We start from the raw sequence: 21,818 nt of genomic DNA, 5'->3' as shown, positions 1-21,818 counted from the left end.
ATGTATCTTTCGAAAGTTTCGTTTACTTCAGTTTGAAAGTGCTGGTCCATTTTGAGGATGACCGTGTCATATTTGGCCTGGTTTTCGCCTTCCTCGAACACCAGTGAATTAAAGACATCATTTGGGTGGGGGCCTGCGTAGAAGAGGAGCATTGCAATCTTCGAATCATCCGAGACATTCTGTTTTTCGGTGGCACGGATGTACAGGTCAAATCGCTGCCTGTAGAGCTTCCAGTTGGTGCCTAGGTTCCCCGTGACTTGCATCGGCTGCGGTTTGCCGGTGTGGTCCATGTCCAGAATGGCAGGTTGGTAGGCAGGTATCGATCCACTCCTGTACCATGTGGTGTTGGGTGTTCTAACACACAGAAGAGCCAACACAGTTGCATATGGTACAACACTTGTTTATTTAAACTTGCTATTTACAACTTGGTCTTTGCACTCTGCACGTGGGGGGCTCCCTGCTTGTGGTGTTTCAACAGCTCTTTCATGCTTCCTTCTCCCCAGACCTACTGCCCTCCAGGTGTCGTGCTCGTGCTTTTTATGTGGTTGGTGTTCTTGTCTGTGATTGGTTGTGGTGTTGTGTACTCTGATTTGCCTGTTAGTGTGTCCATCATGATGTGTGTGTTTGAATATCATGACACTCCACACGGACAGTGACCCGGGGACGAAATCGAACCTGGGTCCTCAGCACCGTGAAGCAGCAGTGCTAACCACTGCGCCACTATGCTGCCCTTTTCAGAAACAGACTTAACGGATATTTTTTCTTCACGCTGATATTTAATTTATACTGGCAGTTGTTTGCAAACTCTGTGTTATTATTGGTGAAGTGTATTCTGAGCTCTCCCTCCTTCTTCCCATGTAATCAGATTGCTCCCAGGTGTGAGTCCGCAAGCACTTTCATAGGAAAATAGGTATTAGGAGAAGAAGTAGGCAGTTCAGCATCTAGAGCCTGCTCCACTATTTAATCAGATATGGCTGATCTCTTCCTGTTCTCAAATCCACCTCCGTGCTTGTTCCCCATATCCTTTTAACCCATTTTTTAAAATCAGAAATGTATCTAACTCCTTCTTGAAACCATTTAATGATTTGGACTCCGCCGCACTATAGGGCTGCGAGTTCACCACCCTCTGCGAGTAGTAGTGCCTCCTCATCTCAGTTTTAAATCTACCACGCCTCAACTATATCGGTGACCTCTCGCTCTAGATTTCCCCATAAGGGGAAACATTTGGTCTATGTCTACTTTATCAATCCTCGACAGCACAATGGTTAGCACAGTTGCTTCACAGCTCCAGGATCCCAGGTTCGGTTCCCGGCTTGGGTCACTGTCTGTGTGGAGTTTGTACTTTCTCCCCGTGTCTGCGTGGGTTTCCTCGGGGTGCTCTGGTTTCCTCCCACAGTCCAAAGATGTGCAGGTTAGGTGAATTGGCCATGCTAAATTGCCCTTAGTGTCCAAAACGATTGGGTGGAGGTGTGGTCTTAGGTGGGGTCCTCTTTCCATGGGCTGGTTCAGACTTGATGGGCTGAATGGCCTCCTTCTGCACTGTAAATTCTATGATTCTATGAATCCCTCTTAGTATTTTATATACCTCGATCAGATCCCCTCTCATTCTTCTAAACTCCAGCAAGTGAAAGTCGAAATGTTCAATATCTCATCATGCGTGAATCCTTTCATCCCCAGAATCAATCTGGTGAACCTCCTCTGAACTACCTCCAGTGTCACCACATCATTCATCCGGTTTCCTCCCACAAGTCCCAAAAGATGTGCTTGTTAGGTGATTTGAACATTCTGAATTCTCCCACGGTATACCCGAACAGGCGTCGGAGTGTGGCGATTAGGGGATTTTTTACAGTAACTTCATTGCAGTGTTAATGTAAGCCTACTTGTGACATTAATAAAGATTATATGGCGCTTTATCAAATGCCTTCTGAAAACCTAAGTACAGTACATCTATTGGTTCCCCTTTATCCACAGCAGAGGTTAGTCCCTCCAATAAGTTGGCTAAACGTGATTTCCCTTTCACACACCAAGTTGACTCTGCCTGATTTACCTTGAACTTATCCAAGTGTCCAGTTATAACTTTAGGAATAGCTTCTAACATTTTCCCTACGACAGATATTAAGCTAACTGGCCTGTAGTTTCCCGCTTTGTCTCCCTCTCCTTTTAAATTATAGCGTTACGTTTTTTATCTCCCAATCTAATGGTATCTTCCGGAATCTACAAAGCTTCCCGTACCAGCCTCCCTGAACAGACGCCGGAATGTGGCGACTAGGGGCTTTTCACAGTTACTTTATTGAAGCCTACTTGTGACAATAAGCGATTTTCATTTCATTTCATTTCGTTTCATTTTTCAGCTTTGGAAAATTAAAGCCAATGCATCAACTATTGCACAAGCCACTTCTTTTTAGACCCTAGAATAGGACCTGGGCTCTTATCAATATGCAGCACCAACAGTTTACTCAACAACACTTCTCTGGTGACTATTTTCCAGAGTTTTTCCCCACCCTTCCATTTCCATTTATAGCTGCTCCTGGATGTTACTTGCATTCTCTAGTGAAGACTGATGCAAAATACTGTTCCGTTTATCTGCCATCGCCTTGTCTTCCATTATCAATTCTCCACGCTCACTTTCTACAGGACCAAAGCTCAGTTTGTTAACTCTATTCTTTTTTAAATATTTATCAAATCTCAAACTGTTTCTATATTTCTGACTGGCTTTCTCACGTACTCACATTTTTCCTTCCTTATTAATCTTTTAATCATCCTTTACCATTCCCTATATGCTGTCCAATCTTCTGACCTGCCACCTAATTTTGCACAATTATATGCTTTTTAAGTTTGATACCATCTTTAACCTTCCTAGTTAATCATGCATGGGGGTCCATCAGTGTCAAATGGTATCAGAGGAAAAAGTAGGCAGTCCTGATGAGGGTGTGACCACGGGTTCAGAAATTCAACTTGGGAGATAAACAGGCTGCGAACAGTCTTCATTAGCTCAATTTGTCCCTGAATACACGGTGTGTCCGCGCTCTCAAAATTGTTCAAATATCAGGAAATGACTCAGTTTCTAGTTTGAAGCCATGGGGCAAGGGGGATTCCATTCTGCTGCACTGGCGTCATTGGAGAACCAGAGTACCCCTGTGCTCAATTCAGCTCAGTTGAACGCAAAGCTTTCACTGCAAGCTACAGAGCCTGCATTCCACAAAGTTCACCGACTTACCATGAAACATTGTATTCATACCAAGCATGGCATAAAATATAAGAGAGTTTTTTTTAGTCTAACTTCAGCTTTTGTCGAGTCTGGGAAACAGTAACACTTTGCCACCCCCTTAGAGTACATTTATTACCATCTCTGGTTCATAGAATCATAGAATTTACAGTGCAGAAGGAGGCCATTCGGGCCATCGAGTCTGCACCGGCCCTTGGAAAGAGCACCCTACTTAAACCCACGCCTCCACTCTATCCCCGTAACCCAGTAACCCTTTTGGACACTAAGGGCAATTTATCATGGCCAATCCACCTAACCCATACACCTTTGAACTGTGGGAGGAAACCGGAGCACCCAGAGGAAACCCACGCAGACACGGCGAGAATGTGCAGACTCCGCACAGACAGTGACCCAAGCCTGGAATTGAACCCGGGTCCCTGGAACTGTGAAGCAACTGTGCTAACCACTGTGCTACCGTGGTTGGGGAAACATTGGGTGCGAGAATCGCTTTTCCACTCCCACTGACTTTGTAGCCATGAGCATTAAGGGGAGCATCTAACTTCCCGACATGTCTGTGAGATTCCACTCATTACCTGCTCCAACTCCAGTGGGAAATCCCCAGAAAGAGAGTCGGAAGCAGCTGAAAATCACTGCTAACACCAGTGCCAGCTGGTTGTAACTGTTGGAACCTCGTTCTCCCCGTGTCTGCGAGGGTTTCCTCTGGGTGTTCCGGTTTCCTCCCACAGTCCAAAGATCTGCAGGTTAGTAGGATTGGCTATGCCAATATTGCCCTTTAGGTGTCCAAAGGTTAAGAGTTTATGGAGCTCACTTCCGGTGACAACGGGCGGGAGGCGGCCGCCGCACAATGTAGGGCTCCCATTCGGGAATGGCACTTTCTGGGCTTTAAGCCCGGTCCCAGGGTCCACGGAGGCGACAGAAGCAGGGAGAAGGCACGGAGGAGGCACAGTGAAGGCACAGGAGGGAAAAAAACCCCAAAGAAAAATGTCGAGGGTGAGCAAGAAAACGGCCGGAAAAAAAACAGCTGAAGGTCCGTCGGGGAGTGGAAAGGTCACCGCGGGGTCACCAAGGAAAATGGCGGCTGGAGCACCAGGGAAGGCCACACTGCTTACGGCTGAAGAAATAACTAAGGTGATGGCTGCGGAATTTGAAAAGCAGTTGGCGCAGATTGCGAAATGCATGGAGACGGTGATGAAGGAGATGAGGGAGGTTTTGAATGTGCTGGTGGAGGAGGCGGTTTCCCCGGTGAGGACGGAGTTGGCGAGCGCAGTGGCGGAGGTGCGAGAGCAAGGGGAAGCGCTGAAAGAAGTGGAGGAGACGTTATTGCAGCACGGTGATCAACTTGCCTCGATGGGGAAAGAGATGCGGAAGGTGATGGACACTAACAAGGATCTGCGAGGAAAAATGGAAGACCTGGAAAACAGATCCAGGCGACAGAATTTGAGGGTTGTGGGGCTGCCCGAAGGAGTTGAAGGACCGAAGCCGACTGAGTATTTTGCCGCGATGCTGGCAAAACTATTGGGGGAGTGGGAGGATCCCTCCCGATATGAACTGGATCGGGTTCATCGGTCGTGGAGGCCTGTACCAAAGGCGAGTGAGCTGCCAAGGGCAGTGACTCTGTGCTTCCGTAGGTACAGTGTGAAGGAGAAGGTCCTGAGCTGGGCCAAGCAGAAGCGAGTGGTGAAGTGGGCTGGAGCTGGTATACTTGTATACCAGGACTTTACGGTGGAGCTGGCAAGGAGGCGGGCTGCCTTCAACCGGGTGAAGAGGGCACTGTACATTAGCAAGGTGCGGTGCGGCATTGTATATCCAGCGAAGCTGAGGGTGACTTACAAGCTCAGGGACTTTTATTTTGGAACGGCGGAAGCAGCGGAGGAGTTTGCGAAAGCAGAAGGACTGTGGCAGAACTGACAAATTGAGGAATGGCCATGTGCCGATGTAACCTCATGACTGTATTTTCTTCTTTTTTGTATCACTGCGCGCGGGTGTAGAGACTAAAGGAGCCAATGTGGTATATATTTGGACAAGGGAAGGGATGGGACTTTCACTCGAAATGAGGGTTCTTTGGGGTGTAGGTTTGTGTCCTAAAAGGGGAATCTTTGGGCTTTCCTAGGGCCGGGCAAGGGGGAAAGGGACCCGGGCGGGGGCCTCCACGCTGGCCGGTTTAAGCCGGCCAGTGAACGGGAGTGAGATGGGGGGAGGGGCTGCAGCCATCGGAGCCTGGCTGAACAGAGTCCGAGTGGTCTAGCTGGGGTGGAAAGTTGGGGGGAAAGAACCGAGGTTGGGAGGAGAAGTTTTACAAGAGGCAGTGGACCGGAGGAGCTGGAGACCAGGGGTGGGTGAGTGGGTGGGACGGGGGAGGGGGAGCTGTGTAAGATTAAGGGTGACTACGGGTAATCCCTGATTCCTTTTTGTCATTTGTTTATGTAAACATGCGGGTTTAGGTTTGGGGGTTGGTGGGTAGATGGGATCGTTGTTATTATGGGGACTGACATATCTTACTGATTATTGTTTATTGTTGATGGATGTAAAAGTGGGAAAAAATGTGAAAAAGGAGAATTAAAAAAAAAAAGAGTTGGGCCTAGGTAGGGTGCTCTTTCGGAGAGTCGGTGAAGACCCGTTGGGCCGAATGACCGCCTTCTGCACGAGGGATTCAATAAGACCATGAGAATCATAGGCACAAGTATGGTGCCATTTTGGTAGAATGAACAGAAAGACAGAGCATTTCATAAATGGTAAGTTTGCAAAGTGTTGGTGTCCAAATGGATCTGGGTGAATTTAAGTGCAAGAGTGAAGGCGTCTTACTGCAATTATACAGAACCTTGGTGAGACTGCATCTGGAGTACTGTGGACAGTTTTGGTCTCCTTTTCGAAAGAAGGTTATACTCGCCCTAGAGAGAGTGCAACAGAGGATCACCAGGCAAATCCCTGAGATTGTGTGATTGTTTTACGAGGAGGACAGAAATCTTTGGATCCTCGCTGTCTTCAGGGGATGTCCCGGAGGACTGGAGAATAGCCAATGTTGTTCCTCTGTTTAAGAAGGGTAGCAAGGATAATCCCGGGAACTACAGGCCGGTGAGCCTTACTTCAGTGGTAGGGAAATTACTGGAGAGAATTCTTCGAGACAGGATCTACTCCCATTTGGAAGCAAGTGGACGTATTAGTGAGAGGCAGCACGGTTTTGTGAAGGGGAGGTCGTGTCTCACTAACTTGATAGAGTTTTTCGAGGAGGTCACTAAGATGATTGATGCAGGTAGGGCAGTAGATGTTGTCTATATGGACTTCAGTAAGGCCTTTGACAAGGTCCCTCATGGTAGACTAGTACAAAAGGTGAAGTCACACGGGATCAGGGGTGAACTGACAAGGTGGATACTGAACTGGCTAGGCCATAGAAGGCAGAGGGTAGCAATGGAGGGATGCTTTTCTAATTGGAGGGCTGTGACCAGTGGTGTTCCACAGGGATCAGTGCTGGGACCTTTGCTCTTTGTAGTATATATAAATGATTTGGAGGAAAATGTAACTGGTCTGATTAGTAAGTTTGCAGACGACACAAAGGTTGGTGGAATTGCGGATAGCGATGAGGACTGTCTGAGGATACAGCAGGATTTAGATTGTCTGGAGACTTGGGCGGAGAGATGGCAGATGGAGTTTAATCCGGACAAATGTGAGGTAATGCATTTTGGAAGGGCTAATGCAGGTAGGGAATATACAGTGAATGGTAGAACCCTCAAGAGTATTGAAAGTCAAAGAGATCTAGGAGTACAGGTCCACAGGTCACTGAAAGGGGCAACACAGGTGGAGAAGGTAGTCAAGAAGGCATACGGCATGCTTGCCTTCATTGGCCGGGGCATTGAGTATAAGAATTGGCAAGTCATGTTGCAGCTGTATAGAACCTTAGTTAGGCCACACTTGGAGTATAGTGTTCAATTCTGGTCGCCACACTACCAGAAGGATGTGGAGGCTTTAGAGAGGGTGCAGAAGAGATTTACCAGAATGTTGCCTGGTATGGAGGGCATAAGCTATGAGGAGCGATTGAATAAACTCGGTTTGTTCTCACTGGAACGAAGGAGGTTGAGGGGCGACCTGATAGAGGTATACAAAATTATGAGGGGCATAGACAGAGTGGATAGTCAGAGGCTTTTCCCCAGGGTAGAGGGGTCAATTACTAGGGGGCATAGGTTTAAGGTGAGAGGGGCAAAGTTTAGAGTAGATGTACGAGGCAAGTTTTTTTACGCAGAGGGTAGTGGGTGCCTGGAACTCACTACCGGAGGAGGTAGTGGAAGCAGGGACGATAGGGACATTTAAGGGGCATCTTGACAAATATATGAATAGGATGGGAATAGAAGGATACGGACCCAGGAAGTGTAGAAGATTGTAGTTTAGTCGGGCAGTATGGTCGGCACGGGCTTGGAGGGCCGAAGGGCCTGTTCCTGTGCTGTACATTTCTTTGTTCTTTGTTTGTTGAGGGATCGAGGAAATTGGGCCTGTATTCTCTCAGGTTTTGAAGAATGAGAGGTGATTTCATTGAAGTTATAAACTTCGGACCGGGTATGACAGGGAAGATGTGGATAGGGTGCTCCCCTGGCTGGTGATGCTAGAACAAGGGACACCGTAAACAGCAGGCATTTTAAGACTCATGCAAGGAGGAATTGCTTCACTCAAATCTTCGGAGAGCTGCAGAGGCTCATTGAACATGCTCAAGGGAGAAATCACTAGATTTCTAGATACTAATGGCACTGAGAGATATGGGGATAGCATGGGAGAGTGGTGTTAAAGGATAGATGCTCAACCATGATACACCCAATTATTTTTTTCAAATTAAAGGGCAATTTAGCATGGCCAATCCACCTACCCTGCACATCTTTGTGTTGTGGGGGCGAAACCCACGCAAACATGGGGAGAACGTGCAAACTCCACCCGGACAGTGATCCAGAGCCGGGATCGAACCTGGGACTTCGGCGCCGTGAGACTGCAGTGCTAACCCACTGCGCCACCATGCTGCCCCGATGCTCAACCATGGTGATTTTAATCGAATGGCAGAGCAGGCTCGATGGGCCGAATGGCCTACTCCTATGTTCATACTGGAGGAGTACTCTCCATTTTAAAGTACTAAGTTTTAAAAGGAGCAATATTATGCTATACTAAATGTTTCTGATGTGATTCCTTAGTAAATTCCTTAGTTGGTCACCTGGTGAGGTATTGGATGTCACCTGGCACTGGGATAACTTTACCCGAGCAAAATCCCCCATCTTCAGAAGTTGAAATCGGCAGAGAAACAAAATCTCTCAACAGCCACTGTATCTCATGGGGCATTACAGAAAGCTCAAAGATACAATTCCCATACTGTGCTGTTAGATAATCTCAATCCTGGAATGGATTTGGCAGTTGGGGGGGGGGGTCCAATTGCCACTCTCGTATATCTGAGCTTGGGTGTGGGCAGGAATATATTACAGCATAAATCAGCCAGCATTCTTATTTCTAACATTATCCAGACATCCCTGCTGAAAACTGTTTGTGCGTGCCGGAGACAGGCTGTTTTTGTGCGTGCCAGAGACAGGCTGTGTTGTGCTCTGTGGTTGAAAAGATTGCTGGTAACATTAGGTTCACATTATGATGAAAGTGTGAACTACTTGAGTGAGGTACCCGAGGACTCCTGTCACCTGGCAGTTTGTATGTGACCCGACAAAAGTAAACAGTTTTAAAAGTGGAAGCAGTTACATGAGGGAACATGAAGGGGGGTGGGGTGGGCACAGAAATATTCCTTTAACAGCAGCAATTTGAGAGTAATGTTATATCTATAATATAGTGCAGCAACTGGCAGCAGCCAAACTCCAGCAACTTTGTAGTATGACTGAGGGGTCCTAGTCAGTGCGACTGAGGTGGTCCTAATGCCCCCATCCACCTAGATAGCCACCTCAGGAAGTTGCTTTGTTCTTGCCATGCCAGAAACAAAAAGTTAACGCCGCCCACTTGCAGTTCCCTTTCAAGCTTCACACCATCATGTCTTGGAAATATGTCGCCATTCCTTCACTGTCGCTGGGTCAAAATCCTGGAACTCCCCCCCGCCCCCCCCAAGAGCATTCTGAGAGTACCTACACCCACATGGGCTGCAGCGGTTTAAGAGGCAGCTCACCACCATGTTTCTCAAGGGGAAATTTAGGATGGGCAATAAATGCTGGTCCAGCCATACCTTACAAAATGACATGTTAATAAAATGCTGAATATGGTCAGTGCCACTTCACTCTGGGCACAGGTGGGCTGAGATGTTGGCACACCGTTTACACTGCTGCCATGCCAAAAGGCTTGTCCCCTCAACATGGTGCCAATTGAAATCAGGAACTTCAAGAATGCAACTCACCCATTTGAACTGCGAGCACAGCTATTCCTGTGCCGCCCTTGGGCTCTAACACCTGCCCCATCATGTCAGCAGGGTGAACACCTGAGCATCCGTTTTTTAACTGGAAACAATTAAGTGTAAACGCAGCTCCAACGAGCTCACAGTGAATTAAGCGTACAAAAGAAAGGCAATCTGGTTTTCACGCTATTAAAATAAGACAGATGAAGACAACAATAAAACCCTGTCATACTATTAACGATGCTCAAATTGCACAGCAACTGCGTAAAAATGTAATCATTTGACAAGCTGAACCATAGAGTCAGAAGACATTCCCATTCAATCACTGACTCGGTTAACCTCGGAATCCCTAAGAGAGGGGCAGAATAATCGATAGGAGCACTGGTCAGGGATTTCAGTTGGCAATTCTGGCACATGGCTGTCGGTTGATCACAGGAGGCAGATTAGGAGGCTCTGCTTGGAGACTAGGAGCTTCCTATGGCCAAACTGCTTGCCAAATGAATAATGGTCACCTGGTGAGGTATTGGATGTCACCTGGCACTGGGATAACTTTACCCGAGCAAAATCCCCCATCTTCAGAAGTTGAAATCGGCAGAGAAGCAAAATCTCCCAATTGTCCTTTTCAAATACAAAGTTTCAGGCATTCCTTTAAATATTAAATAGCTTTAAGGCACAGTTACTTTGCAATTAAGGGTTTGCCAAACTATTCAATGTTTATCTTTCTTCCTTTAAATGTTCTATTATTCCTTTAAATGCCCATTTTTCAATCTACAGAAGTATTGTACATTTGTTATGCAAAAAGTTTGGAACTCTCATTAAAACTGTTTATTCATTAAGTAACTTCAACTTTTGACAATGGTAGCATTGAATCAATTACAATAAACATACAGACAACAAAGTGAAGAAACAATTGTTAGACAGCCATTCATTAGAAAGACATGCTGCTGGTCAGGGACCAGTGTTGGCCCCTGCTGCTGGTCAGAGTCTAGCGTCTGATGCTGGTCAGAGTCCAGGATCAGCCCCTGCTGCTGGTCACAGTCCAGAGTCACCATCCCATGCTGCTGGTCACAGTTCAGGGTCATCATCCCCTGCTGCTGGTCAGAGTACAGGGTCGAGCCCCTGCTGCTGGTCACAGTCCTGGGTCAAGCCCCTGCTGCTGGTCAGAGTCCAGGGTCAGCCCCTGCTGCTGGTCACAGTCCAGGGTCATCATCCCCTTCTGCTGGTCAGAGTCCAGCGTCAGCCCCTGCTGCTGGTCACAGTCCAGGGTCATCATCCCCTGCTGCTGGTCACAGTCCAGGGTCATCATCCCCTGCTGCTGGTCAGAGTCCAGCGTCAGCCCCTGCTGCTGGTCACAGTCCTGGGTCCAGTCCCTGCTGCTGGTCACATTCCTGGGTCCAGTCCCTGCTGCTGGTCAGAGTCCAGGGTCGGCCCCTGCTGCTGGTCACAGTCTAGGGTCATCAACCCCTGCTGCTGGTCAGAGTCCAGCGTCAGCCCCTGCTGCTGGTCAGAGTCCAGCGTCAGCCCCTGCTGCTGGTCAGAGTCCAGCGTCAGCCCCTGCTGCTGGTCAGAGTCCAGCGTCAGCCCCTGCTGCTGGTTAGAGTCCAGCGTCAGCCCCTGCTGTTGGTCAGAGTCCATCGTCAGCCCCTGTTGCTGGTCAGAGTCCAGTGTCAGCCCTTGCTGCTGGTCACAGTCCAGCGTCAGCCCTGCTGCTGGTCAGAGTCCCACGTCAGCCCCTGCTGCTGGTCAGAGTCCCGCGTCAGCCCCTGCTGCTGGTCAGAGTCCCGCGTCAGCCCCGGCTGCTGGTCAGAGTCCAGCGTCAGCCCCTGCTGCTGGTCAGAGTCCAGCGTCAGCCCCTGCTGCTGGTCAGAGTAGAGCATCAGCACCTGTTGCTTGTCAGAGTCGAGCGTCAGCCCCGGCTGTTGGTCAGAGTCCAGCGTCAGCCGCTGCAGCTGGTCACAGTCCAGCGTCAGCCCCGGCTGTTGGTCAGAGTCCAGCGTCAGCCCCTGCTGCTGGTCAGAGTCCAGCGTCAGCCCCTGCTGCTGGTCACAGTCCAGCGTCAGCCCCTGCTGTTGCTCAGAGTCCAGCGTCAGCCCCTGCTGCTGGTCAGAGTCCAGCATCAGCCCCTGCTGCTGGTCACAGTCCTGGGTCCAGTCCCTGCTGCTGGTCACAGTCCTGGGTCCAGTCCCTGCTGCTGGTCACAGTCCAGCGTCAGCCCCGGCTGTTGGTCAGAGTCCAGCGTCAGCCCCGGCTGCTGGTCATAGTCCAGCGTCAGCCCCTGCTGTTGGTCAGAGTCCATCGTCAGCCCCTGTTGCTGGTCAGAGTCCAGTGTCAGCCCTTGCTGCTGGTCACAGTCCAGCGTCAGCCCTGCTGCTGGTCAGAGTCCCACGTCAGCCCCTGCTGCTGGTCAGAGTACAGCGTCAGCACCTGCTGCTGGTCAGAGTCCCGCGTCATCCCCTGCTGCTCGTCACAGTCTAGGGTCATCAACCCCTGCTGCTGGTCAGAGTCGAGCGTCAGCCCCTGCTGCTGGTCAGAATCCCACATCATCCCCTGCTGCTCGTCACAGTCTAGGGTCATCAGCCCCTGCTGCTGGTCAGAGTCCAGCGTCAGCCCCTGCTGCTCGTCACAGTCTAGGGTCATCAGCCCCTGCTGCTGGTCAGAGTCCCGCGTCAGCCCCTGCTGCTGGTCAGAGTCCCGCGTCAGCCCCTGCTGCTGGTCAGAGTCCAGCGTCAGCCCCGGCTGCTGGTCAGAGTCCAGCGCCAGCCCCTGCTGCTGGTCAGAGTCCAGCATCAGCCCCTGCTGCTGGTCACAGTACAGCGTCAGACCCTGCTGCTGGTCACAGCCCAGCGTCAGCCCCTGCTGCTGGTCACAGTCCCACGTCATCCCCTGCTGCTGGTCAGAGTCCCGCGTCAGCCCCTGCTGCTGGTCAGAGTTCCGCGTCAGCCCCTGCTGCTGGTCAGAGTCCCGCGTCAGCCCCGGCTGCTGGTCAGAGTCCAGCGTCAGCCCCAGCTGCTGGTCAGAGTCCAGCGTCAGCCCCTGCTGCTGGTCAGAGTAGAGCGTCAGCCCCTGCTGCTGGTCAGAGTCGAGCGTCAGCCCCTGCTGCTGGTCAGAGTCCAGCGTCGGCCCCTGCTGTTGGTCAGAGTCCAGCGTCAGCCGCTGCAGCTGGTCACAGTCCAGCATCAGCCCCTTTTGCTGGTCAGAGTCCAGCGTCAGCCCCTGCTACTGGTCAGAGTCCAGCGTCAGCCCCTGCTGCTGGTCAGAGTCCAGCGTCAGCCCCTGCTGCTGGTCACAGTCCAGCGTCAGCCCCTGCTGCTGGTCACAGTCCAGCGTCAGCCCCTGCTGTTGGTCAGAGTCCAGCGTCAGCCCCTGCTGCTGGTCACAGTCCAGCATCAGCCCCGGCTGCTGGTCAGAGTCCAGCGTCAGCCCCTGTTGCTGGTCAGAGTCCAGCTTCAGCCCCTGCTGCTGGTCAGAGTCCAGCGTCAGCCCCTGCTGTTGGTCAGAGTCCATCGTCAGCCCCTGTTGCTGGTCAGAGTCCAGTGTCAGCCCTTGCTGCTGGTCACAGTCCAGCGTCAGCCCTGCTGCTGGTCAGAGTCCCACGTCAGCCCCTGCTGCTGGTCAGAGTACAGCGTCAGCACCTGCTGCTGGTCAGAGTCCCGCGTCATCCCCTGCTGCTCGTCACAGTCTAGGGTCATCAACCCCTGCTGCTGGTCAGAGTCGAGCGTCAGCCCCTGCTGCTGGTCAGAATCCCACATCATCCCCTGCTGCTCGTCACAGTCTAGGGTCATCAGCCCCTGCTGCTGGTCAGAGTCCAGCGTCAGCCCCTGCTGCTCGTCACAGTCTAGGGTCATCAGCCCCTGCTGCTGGTCAGAGTCCCGCGTCAGCCCCTGCTGCTGGTCAGAGTCCCGCGTCAGCCCCTGCTGCTGGTCAGAGTCCAGCGTCAGCCCCGGCTGCTGGTCAGAGTCCAGCGCCAGCCCCTGCTGCTGGTCAGAGTCCAGCATCAGCCCCTGCTGCTGGTCACAGTACAGCGTCAGACCCTGCTGCTGGTCACAGCCCAGCGTCAGCCCCTGCTGCTGGTCACAGTCCCACGTCATCCCCTGCTGCTGGTCAGAGTCCCGCGTCAGCCCCTGCTGCTGGTCAGAGTTCCGCGTCAGCCCCTGCTGCTGGTCAGAGTCCCGCGTCAGCCCCGGCTGCTGGTCAGAGTCCAGCGTCAGCCCCAGCTGCTGGTCAGAGTCCAGCGTCAGCCCCTGCTGCTGGTCAGAGTAGAGCGTCAGCCCCTGCTGCTGGTCAGAGTCGAGCGTCAGCCCCTGCTGCTGGTCAGAGTCCAGCGTCGGCCCCTGCTGTTGGTCAGAGTCCAGCGTCAGCCGCTGCAGCTGGTCACAGTCCAGCATCAGCCCCTTTTGCTGGTCAGAGTCCAGCGTCAGCCCCTGCTACTGGTCAGAGTCCAGCGTCAGCCCCTGCTGCTGGTCAGAGTCCAGCGTCAGCCCCTGCTGCTGGTCACAGTCCAGCGTCAGCCCCTGCTGCTGGTCACAGTCCAGAGTCACCATCCCATGCTGCTGGTCACAGTTCAGGATCATCATCCCCTGCTGCTGGTCAGAGTACAGGGTCGAGCCCCTGCTGCTGGTCACAGTCCTGGGTCAAGCCCCTGCTGCTGGTCAGAGTCCAGGGTCAGCCCCTGCTGCTGGTCACAGTCCAGGGTCATCATCCCCTTCTGCTGGTCAGAGTCCAGCGTCAGCCCCTGCTGCTGGTCACAGTCCAGGGTCATCATCCCCTGCTGCTGGTCACAGTCCAGGGTCATCATCCCCTGCTGCTGGTCAGAGTCCAGCGTCAGCCCCTGCTGCTGGTCAGAGTCCAGCGTCAGCCCCTGCTGCTGGTCACAGTCCTGGGTCCAGTCCCTGCTGCTGGTCACATTCCTGGGTCCAGTCCCTGCTGCTGGTCAGAGTCCAGGGTCGGCCCCTGCTGCTGGTCACAGTCTAGGGTCATCAACCCCTGCTGCTGGTCAGAGTCCAGCGTCAGCCCCTGCTGCTGGTCAGAGTCCAGCGTCAGCCCCTGCTGCTGGTCAGAGTCCAGCGTCAGCCCCTGCTGCTGGTCAGAGTCCAGCGTCAGCCCCTGCTGCTGGTTAGAGTCCAGCGTCAGCCCCTGCTGTTGGTCAGAGTCCATCGTCAGCCCCTGTTGCTGGTCAGAGTCCAGTGTCAGCCCTTGCTGCTGGTCACAGTCCAGCGTCAGCCCTGCTGCTGGTCAGAGTCCCACGTCAGCCCCTGCTGCTGGTCAGAGTCCCGCGTCAGCCCCTGCTGCTGGTCAGAGTCCCGCGTCAGCCCCGGCTGCTGGTCAGAGTCCAGCGTCAGCCCCTGCTGCTGGTCAGAGTCCAGCGCCAGCCCCTGCTGCTGGTCAGAGTCCAGCATCAGCCCCTGCTGCTGGTCACAGTACAGCGTCAGACCCTGCTGCTGGTCACAGCCCAGCGTCAGCCCCTGCTGCTGGTCACAGTCCCACGTCATCCCCTGCTGCTGGTCAGAGTCCCGCGTCAGCCCCTGCTGCTGGTCAGAGTTCCGCGTCAGCCCCTGCTGCTGGTCAGAGTCCCGCGTCAGCCCCGGCTGCTGGTCAGAGTCCAGCGTCAGCCCCAGCTGCTGGTCAGAGTCCAGCGTCAGCCCCTGCTGCTGGTCAGAGTAGAGCGTCAGCCCCTGCTGCTGGTCAGAGTCGAGCGTCAGCCCCTGCTGCTGGTCAGAGTCCAGCGTCGGCCCCTGCTGTTGGTCAGAGTCCAGCGTCAGCCGCTGCAGCTGGTCACAGTCCAGCATCAGCCCCTTTTGCTGGTCAGAGTCCAGCGTCAGCCCCTGCTACTGGTCAGAGTCCAGCGTCAGCCCCTGCTGCTGGTCACAGTCCAGCGTCAGCCCCTGCTGCTGGTCACAGTCCAGCGTCAGCCCCTGCTGTTGGTCAGAGTCCAGCGTCAGCCCCTGCTGCTGGTCACAGTCCAGCATCAGCCCCGGCTGCTGGTCAGAGTCCAGCTTCAGCCCCTGCTGCTGGTCAGAGTCCAGCGTCAGCCCTTGCTACTGGTCACAGTCCACTGTCAGCCCCGGCTGCTGGTCAGAGTCCAGCGTCAGCCCTTGCTGCTGGTCATAGTCCAGCGTCAGCCCCTGCTGCTGGTATTCAGGTTGTATATTTAATCAAAAAATCCGTTCTGTCATTAAACCCACAATTAAAATAACACAATCATTTATTCATGGTATAAGAAACAAGAATGAGCAGGTATAAAGGCAGTTGTACTCAAGATAAAATATCGAATTAAACAAGATCATACACTTAAACCAGAATGCTGGACAGCGAAATATTAGGTGTTTACACATTCAATGACTTTTTTTTTTAAATCAGCAGAAAGTAAACAGCTGTAATTTACAGTACCTGCTGAGTATTAGGTATGACATGCCAGCTCACTAAAGATGTCATGACTTGTCCAAGTTCTTATGTTACTGTTTTGTTAAAATGCCTTCGAGTTACACCGCACAGCAAGACTTTGCATCAATCCACAAAAATTTTTTCCAGCTCATTCCCTGTTAGAATATCCTAGTTTTGTGTTCTGCCGCTCTCTGTTCCAGTTGTTCCAGGACTATTCTTTAGCCTGACTTTAGAAGAGTAACTGCAGATGGCGTTTTGAGGGCGGCAGCTCTAAAGGAGCTGGCCTCTTTTGGTGTAGATAGCAAAACATATGTGAAAAAAGGCAAGGCCCGCCTGACAAGTCACATGGTGCCTTTCTAACTTGCATGCCATAGATTCTTGTGGTAAAAACAAAGAGCCATTTAACCAATGCATTCATGCTTTTAAACACAGGTGTCAGAAAGTTCATTACACACACCTGCCGCCATTTGATTAACAATATGCAAATACAGCAATAAAAAAGATGCAGGGAGTTTTGATCACTTTTTTATTTCCTGCTTCCGATTCAAGATTCTTAACGGTTTATTTGCAGGATTCAAACTACTGTATAACTGCTGGGATCCGATTCCACAGCTGCATGTTTAATCATGTTCATTCAAGGTCTAAAAGCAACCGGGCGTTCAAAAAAATAAAATCTGTGGCCAAACTACCCCATGCAAAGCTGCATGGCTGTTTACAAACCTCAGAGACATGACAATACCATTCAATCATACTTCAAATGGCAAAATATCTATTAACTATTTCAATTCCAAATGTGTTGGACACTCCTTCACGGTTAAAGAATGCATACATTACTGCACACCCTTCAATGAATAGTGTTTTTTGAGGATATAATTGGATTTCAAACATATTAGTACATATTTCCTGTTTAACTTCTTGTGTGAAAGGTTGCACAGTTTACATTAGAGCACGACTGCCTTCTTCTCCCCATCATTTTCGCAAAGTCCATGTTAAAAATGTTAAACAGGTAACATGCTTCGCACAATATGCATTTGGACAAATCACAAAGGCTGCCACAACTATACGCATTGCCTTTTCGTGGAGGCTGTTGCCATTTCAAGAGTGGTGATAATTAATACAGACCTCGTGCATAAATTATAAAAGGAATAATTTTGCCAACTTGCCGTGTGCATAAAATCACATGAAATGCTATTGACGTGTAGACACAGCGTTACTAAATTAGTGCGGTTTCACGCATGCTCTACGCATCAAGCACAAACATTGCAGGTACCTCAACAAAGATCTGGCAGAGAAAGACTGGTGCCTTTTCGGTGGCCTCCTACCAGCTCTGTGACCTTTTATGGGCATTGTGTTAATTCGTTCAAACCGTACCCTTCTGTTGGCAGGAGAGGCAGAGTGAAGCAAAAGGAAGGAAAGACAGACATATTTAAGGAGAAAACAGTAGGAACCATAGATTTAACTCATTCGTTGCAACAAATTGTACACTTGAAGAGAACCAAAAGCTTTTTTTCAATGTGTCACGATATTGTAGCCAAACAAATAGAACACGTAAGCTGACAAACTGGTTAACCAATTCTAAAACAATGCTCAAGCTGCTAATGCCCCATTGGATAGGTTTTCATATTGTATCACCAAAGTGTGTTTCCTTCACATTTAGCAATTTTCTTTTGCAACAAGTACATTTGTTCAATTTTCTATGTGCCATAAAAAATTAAGTGACAGCTTTACTACTGATACCTGGCCTGGGCTCGTTCTATCAGGATTCACTTTTTCTTTAGACATCATTTCTAGTGTAAGGGTCCTTCCGGTTTATTCCCTCATTTCCTTTTTCTTTTATTTTTGCCGTTACATTTTTGATCCATGGATGATGAATGGACATGTGTCTTTAAGGCACTCAGCCTGTCTTAAGTCAAGCAGAAGACTCCAGGAGTCTGTGGTTTAAACTGGAGTTGCAGACTGGCCGACACCAGTGAGAGAGATGGGCTGGGACTTGGTTTGATTGACTGGGCTGGTGGCCAGTGAATTGGCCCAAAAGGCTGTGCTCTATCCGGGTAACAGGTGGCGATTGGATCTTATTCCATTGGAGTGCTTTTCCGAGACCTGAAGGTTTCAGTTTTTATTCTAGCAGCATGGTGAACAGACCCAGCTAACTCTCTCCCGAAAGATCTCACTGGCTCTCTCCATTAGGCTTCTGTGAGCGCTATCTCTCTCTCCAGAAAGGCTGAGACTGTTGTCTTCCTGTAACTACAGAAGCCTGAAGACAAACCACAAACTGAAAGAAACGCTTGATGAGAAATAAAGTGCCTCTTCAGGGAGGTTGCAAGTACTGTATTTCTAAAGTACAGGGAAGACCACTACAAGCTGCAAGCAGTGACTTTAACCTGAAAGATTACGGTGAAGAAAGGTCGTTCTTAATAGCCATCATCTGAAACAAGGACTCTGTTTCCTTTCATTTACCATTTTTACCCCTTTTCTCCCCTCTGTGTTTGTCTGTCCTGTGTGTGTATATTATATAGAGGGTGGGGGTCTGGTTAAAGTGGAAATTTGGTATTAGTTAATAGTTAACCAGTGGCATATTTCATATAGTTCTTTCTATTAATACAAGTTGTTAATTGTGTTTACATTTACAAACCTGGTGACTGTAATTATTGGACAGCCAAGGGCCAAAGACTTTGGGTATTTTTATAAGAATTATTGGTTAATTCAGTTGTGTTGTCACTCTGGGGCACGTGGGGCTGGAATTGACAGTGCACCACCCCAGAGTGCTAGAACACTGGTGATCAGCAGGTCAACTCGAAACATGGGAGGAACAATATTAAAATATTTAATTTGGGGTCTCTTGCTGGTTGCTGGGGGAGCAGGGCAGGCTTCTCCAACACCGTAGAAGTGGTTGTGCTGACAATTTTGGAACTCAGATGGAGAGGGAGAAATGGGGGACTTTCGAAGCTCCTCCTGTCTCCATACAAAAATCATCCCCCTTTCTGTGGAGGAACTGCTGGAGTAAGTATTAAAAACTAGAACTTAATGGTCAGCTTGGCTATCACATAGCTCACCACCTAACAAAAACACTCAGCTCCAAAATAAAGGCAAAATACTACGGAGGCGGAAACTTAAACAAAAACAGAGAATGCTGGAAAACTCAGGAGGTCTGGCAGCATCTGTGGAGAGAGAAACAGAGTTAATGTTTCAAGTTGGTATGACTTTTACAGCACTAGAAGTCACAAAGACTCAAAACATTAACCCTATCTTCTCTCTCTACAGACGCTGCCAGACCTGCTGAATTTCCCAGCATTTTCTATTTTTCTTCGTGTAAAATATTCAGCCCATTTGATACATTTTCTGGTGCTGAGCTCCAGCTATTGAAGCTTCAACCTCAGAGTTTGGTGAACATTGCCTGGTGCCTGTTTATCCCTGGGCAATTTTGCATCATGGACAGTTACCAGGCACTGCAACAAAGCCGACAATCAAGCAAGCAGGACAGTGAGTAGGTTTCTTTTATATATTGGTAGCCTTGCCTTCAGGGTGTGCTTAAGGCAGATGTTGTGCAAATGGAACACTGCTGCGGTGCTCCAGTCATACTGCGGGATGACCCACCATTGGGGACGTGCATATAAGTGATACATAGGTTCCTGGCCACCTTTGAACCACCTCGGTCATGTTTGTGTGCGTTGGGTGCCTCAGACATGTCGCAAGCCACTGTAAAATAGTGAGCAGGTGAAGTGAGTAACTCACCATTGTCAGGGGAATGTTGTTGTTTGGCATCAATTCACTTTATACTGACGGCATAGCAGCACAGTGGTTAGCTCTGCTGCCTCACAGCGCAGGGCCCCGGCTTCAATTCTGGCCTCAGGTGACTGTCTGTGTGGAGTTTGCACTTTCTCCCCGTGTCTGTGTGGGTTTCCTCCGAGTGCTCCTGTTTCCTCCCACAATACAAAGATGTGCAGGCTAGGTGGATTGGCCGTAATAAATTACCCCTTGGTGTCCAAAAGGTTCGGTGGGGTTACTGGGTTACAGGATATTGTCGGGGCGTGGGCCTAGGTAGGGTGCTTTTTCCAAGGGTTGGTGACAGAAGTGATGGGCCGTGTGGCCTCCTTCTGCACTGTTGTGATTCTGTGAACATTTATTCTTCTGAAAATTCTCTTAAATTCAGTCATGAGGAATGCATCACAATGATCATTATTATTAACAACTCCAAATGATGCCCAGGAATAATACTAAAATATTTCAAAATGTTCAAATATTTGCAAGCCGAGCACACAAAAGGGTTATTTTAAACATACCCTTGTAGAGGAGGCATGGAATTAGATCTAAAAATTCCGACCTCATTGCAAACTCCCACAACCGGTCATTACTGTAAGCAACGTCACCGGTAAACAGCTGAAGTCAGAAAGAAAAGAGTGGATATATTTACAACAGTTTACCAACAGGGATAACACAAGATGATTGTAATTTAAATGTTGAGCAGATAGGTAAAGCAAAGTGGTTCAACTTTAAGGTGATGGGACAACTCCTTTTGAAAACTTGCCCATCAAAAGATCTTTTGCTAGAAACCAGAGGTTTTGAGGAAATGCACCAGGCCCCCATCACCGTATGGCATTCCCTTCCAAATACAAAACTGGAAACAGATCTGGTGAGATGAGAGAAACTGTTAGCGATATGGGACTATTTCACTTAAACTTCCCAGAGATTACTTCCCAAATGCAACTCAAATCCTGTGATAACGAGGAATCCTTATACGACTCTTGTTCATTGGCTCACAGTTTAGTAGTTAGTTACAAGGGCTCTCTGGACTTGCAAATCTGCTTAAACCTATTCTGATGCTTAACTGAAGCCAATGAGTGCAGCTTCGTCATTTATCTTCCTAACTCAAACAGGATGAAACAAAGCAAAATGGTTTTTCCACAAAAGTGAATCTATGCAACCAACACAAACAAAAATATCTGGCAGGTAATCAAACTTCCCCTTCCTCACAACAATTCCTTTGTCTAGACAAGTGGTGCTTCAGTCCATCTTAAAGAAAACAGTGGCAACACCAACTAGTCTTCCTGGAGTGACATTCAAAGCTTCCTTACTGAAGTAGATGATGCTGGGGCTGAATTTAATGTAGGGGTGGGGCGATAGGTCTTGGCCGCTGGCTAGATAACCAGGGAAAGACCAGCGTTACCACCTTTTGAAGGCCCGCCATATTAAGTGTCTCTCAGGCCTCTCCGACATCAAATAGTCCATGGAGCAGAAATACCAGCCCCCCTCCCCGAGATCTGCCAGGAGATCAGAGGACAGCAGCTCAGCAGTGCCACCAGGCAGTGACCAGGAACACAAAATAACAGAATAACTGAGGCCATTGGGGAGCGATGGAGTGATAGGAATTGCAAAATGGGGCGGCCATGAGCTGAACAGTCGCCTGCAAGGTGGCTCCCATATCAGAACAGCAAAACAACCTTTTAACCCCAACAAACGGGCCCCAAATTATAGAGAAACCTGAAAAAAGGAGAATGGGAAAGAGCCAGCCACCCATCAGGGAGGCCAACAAGGACAAGGGGAGGGAAACCTCAACCTCGGACCCGGCAGCCACAGGAGGTAGCACGAAAATGGGAATGGCCGACTCTACGCAGTTCTCAGCGCAGACCAAGGTGCTGCTGGACAACTCATGGACTTTATTACCACCGAGCTCCAGAGGCACAGAGAGGAGCAGAAAATAGACCACTTGACAGCTGGCGAGACAGCGGTGGAGACGGTGACGGCCCTCATGTGGGGAGGCGATGGCCAAAATGGGGCAGCTGCTGGAGGCCCAGGAATTGAAAACGAGCAACGTGGAGAAAGCCGCCACAGACCAAGGGGACTGGATCGCAGCACTGGAGA

At 50.0% G+C, this 21,818-nt stretch overlaps 1 protein-coding gene across 9 annotated transcripts in view; it reads right to left on the bottom strand.

Moving 5' to 3' along the window:
- LOC140394014 (inactive rhomboid protein 1-like) overlaps positions 1-21,818 on the bottom strand; it is a 561,145-nt gene that overhangs the window by 144,025 nt on the left and 395,302 nt on the right. For 7 of the 9 annotated variants that reach the window (XM_072480776.1, XM_072480778.1, XM_072480779.1 and 4 more), the window contains one exon: positions 17,230-17,334. The exons of 1 other annotated variant lie outside the window; for it this stretch is intronic. In XM_072480776.1, coding sequence (XP_072336877.1) covers positions 17,230-17,334 — 105 coding nt within the window. Of the gene's footprint in view, positions 1-15,965; positions 16,180-17,229; positions 17,335-21,818 lie in introns of those variants that run through there. One more of the 9 variants, XM_072480784.1, reaches the window with a different exon arrangement.

This window comes from Scyliorhinus torazame, chromosome 17 (genome assembly GCF_047496885.1).
Source record: "Scyliorhinus torazame isolate Kashiwa2021f chromosome 17, sScyTor2.1, whole genome shotgun sequence".
NCBI lineage: Eukaryota > Metazoa > Chordata > Chondrichthyes > Carcharhiniformes > Scyliorhinidae > Scyliorhinus > Scyliorhinus torazame.
The sequence above is the reverse complement of the archived record's forward strand: the minus strand, read 5'-3'. Positions and strand labels throughout refer to the sequence as shown.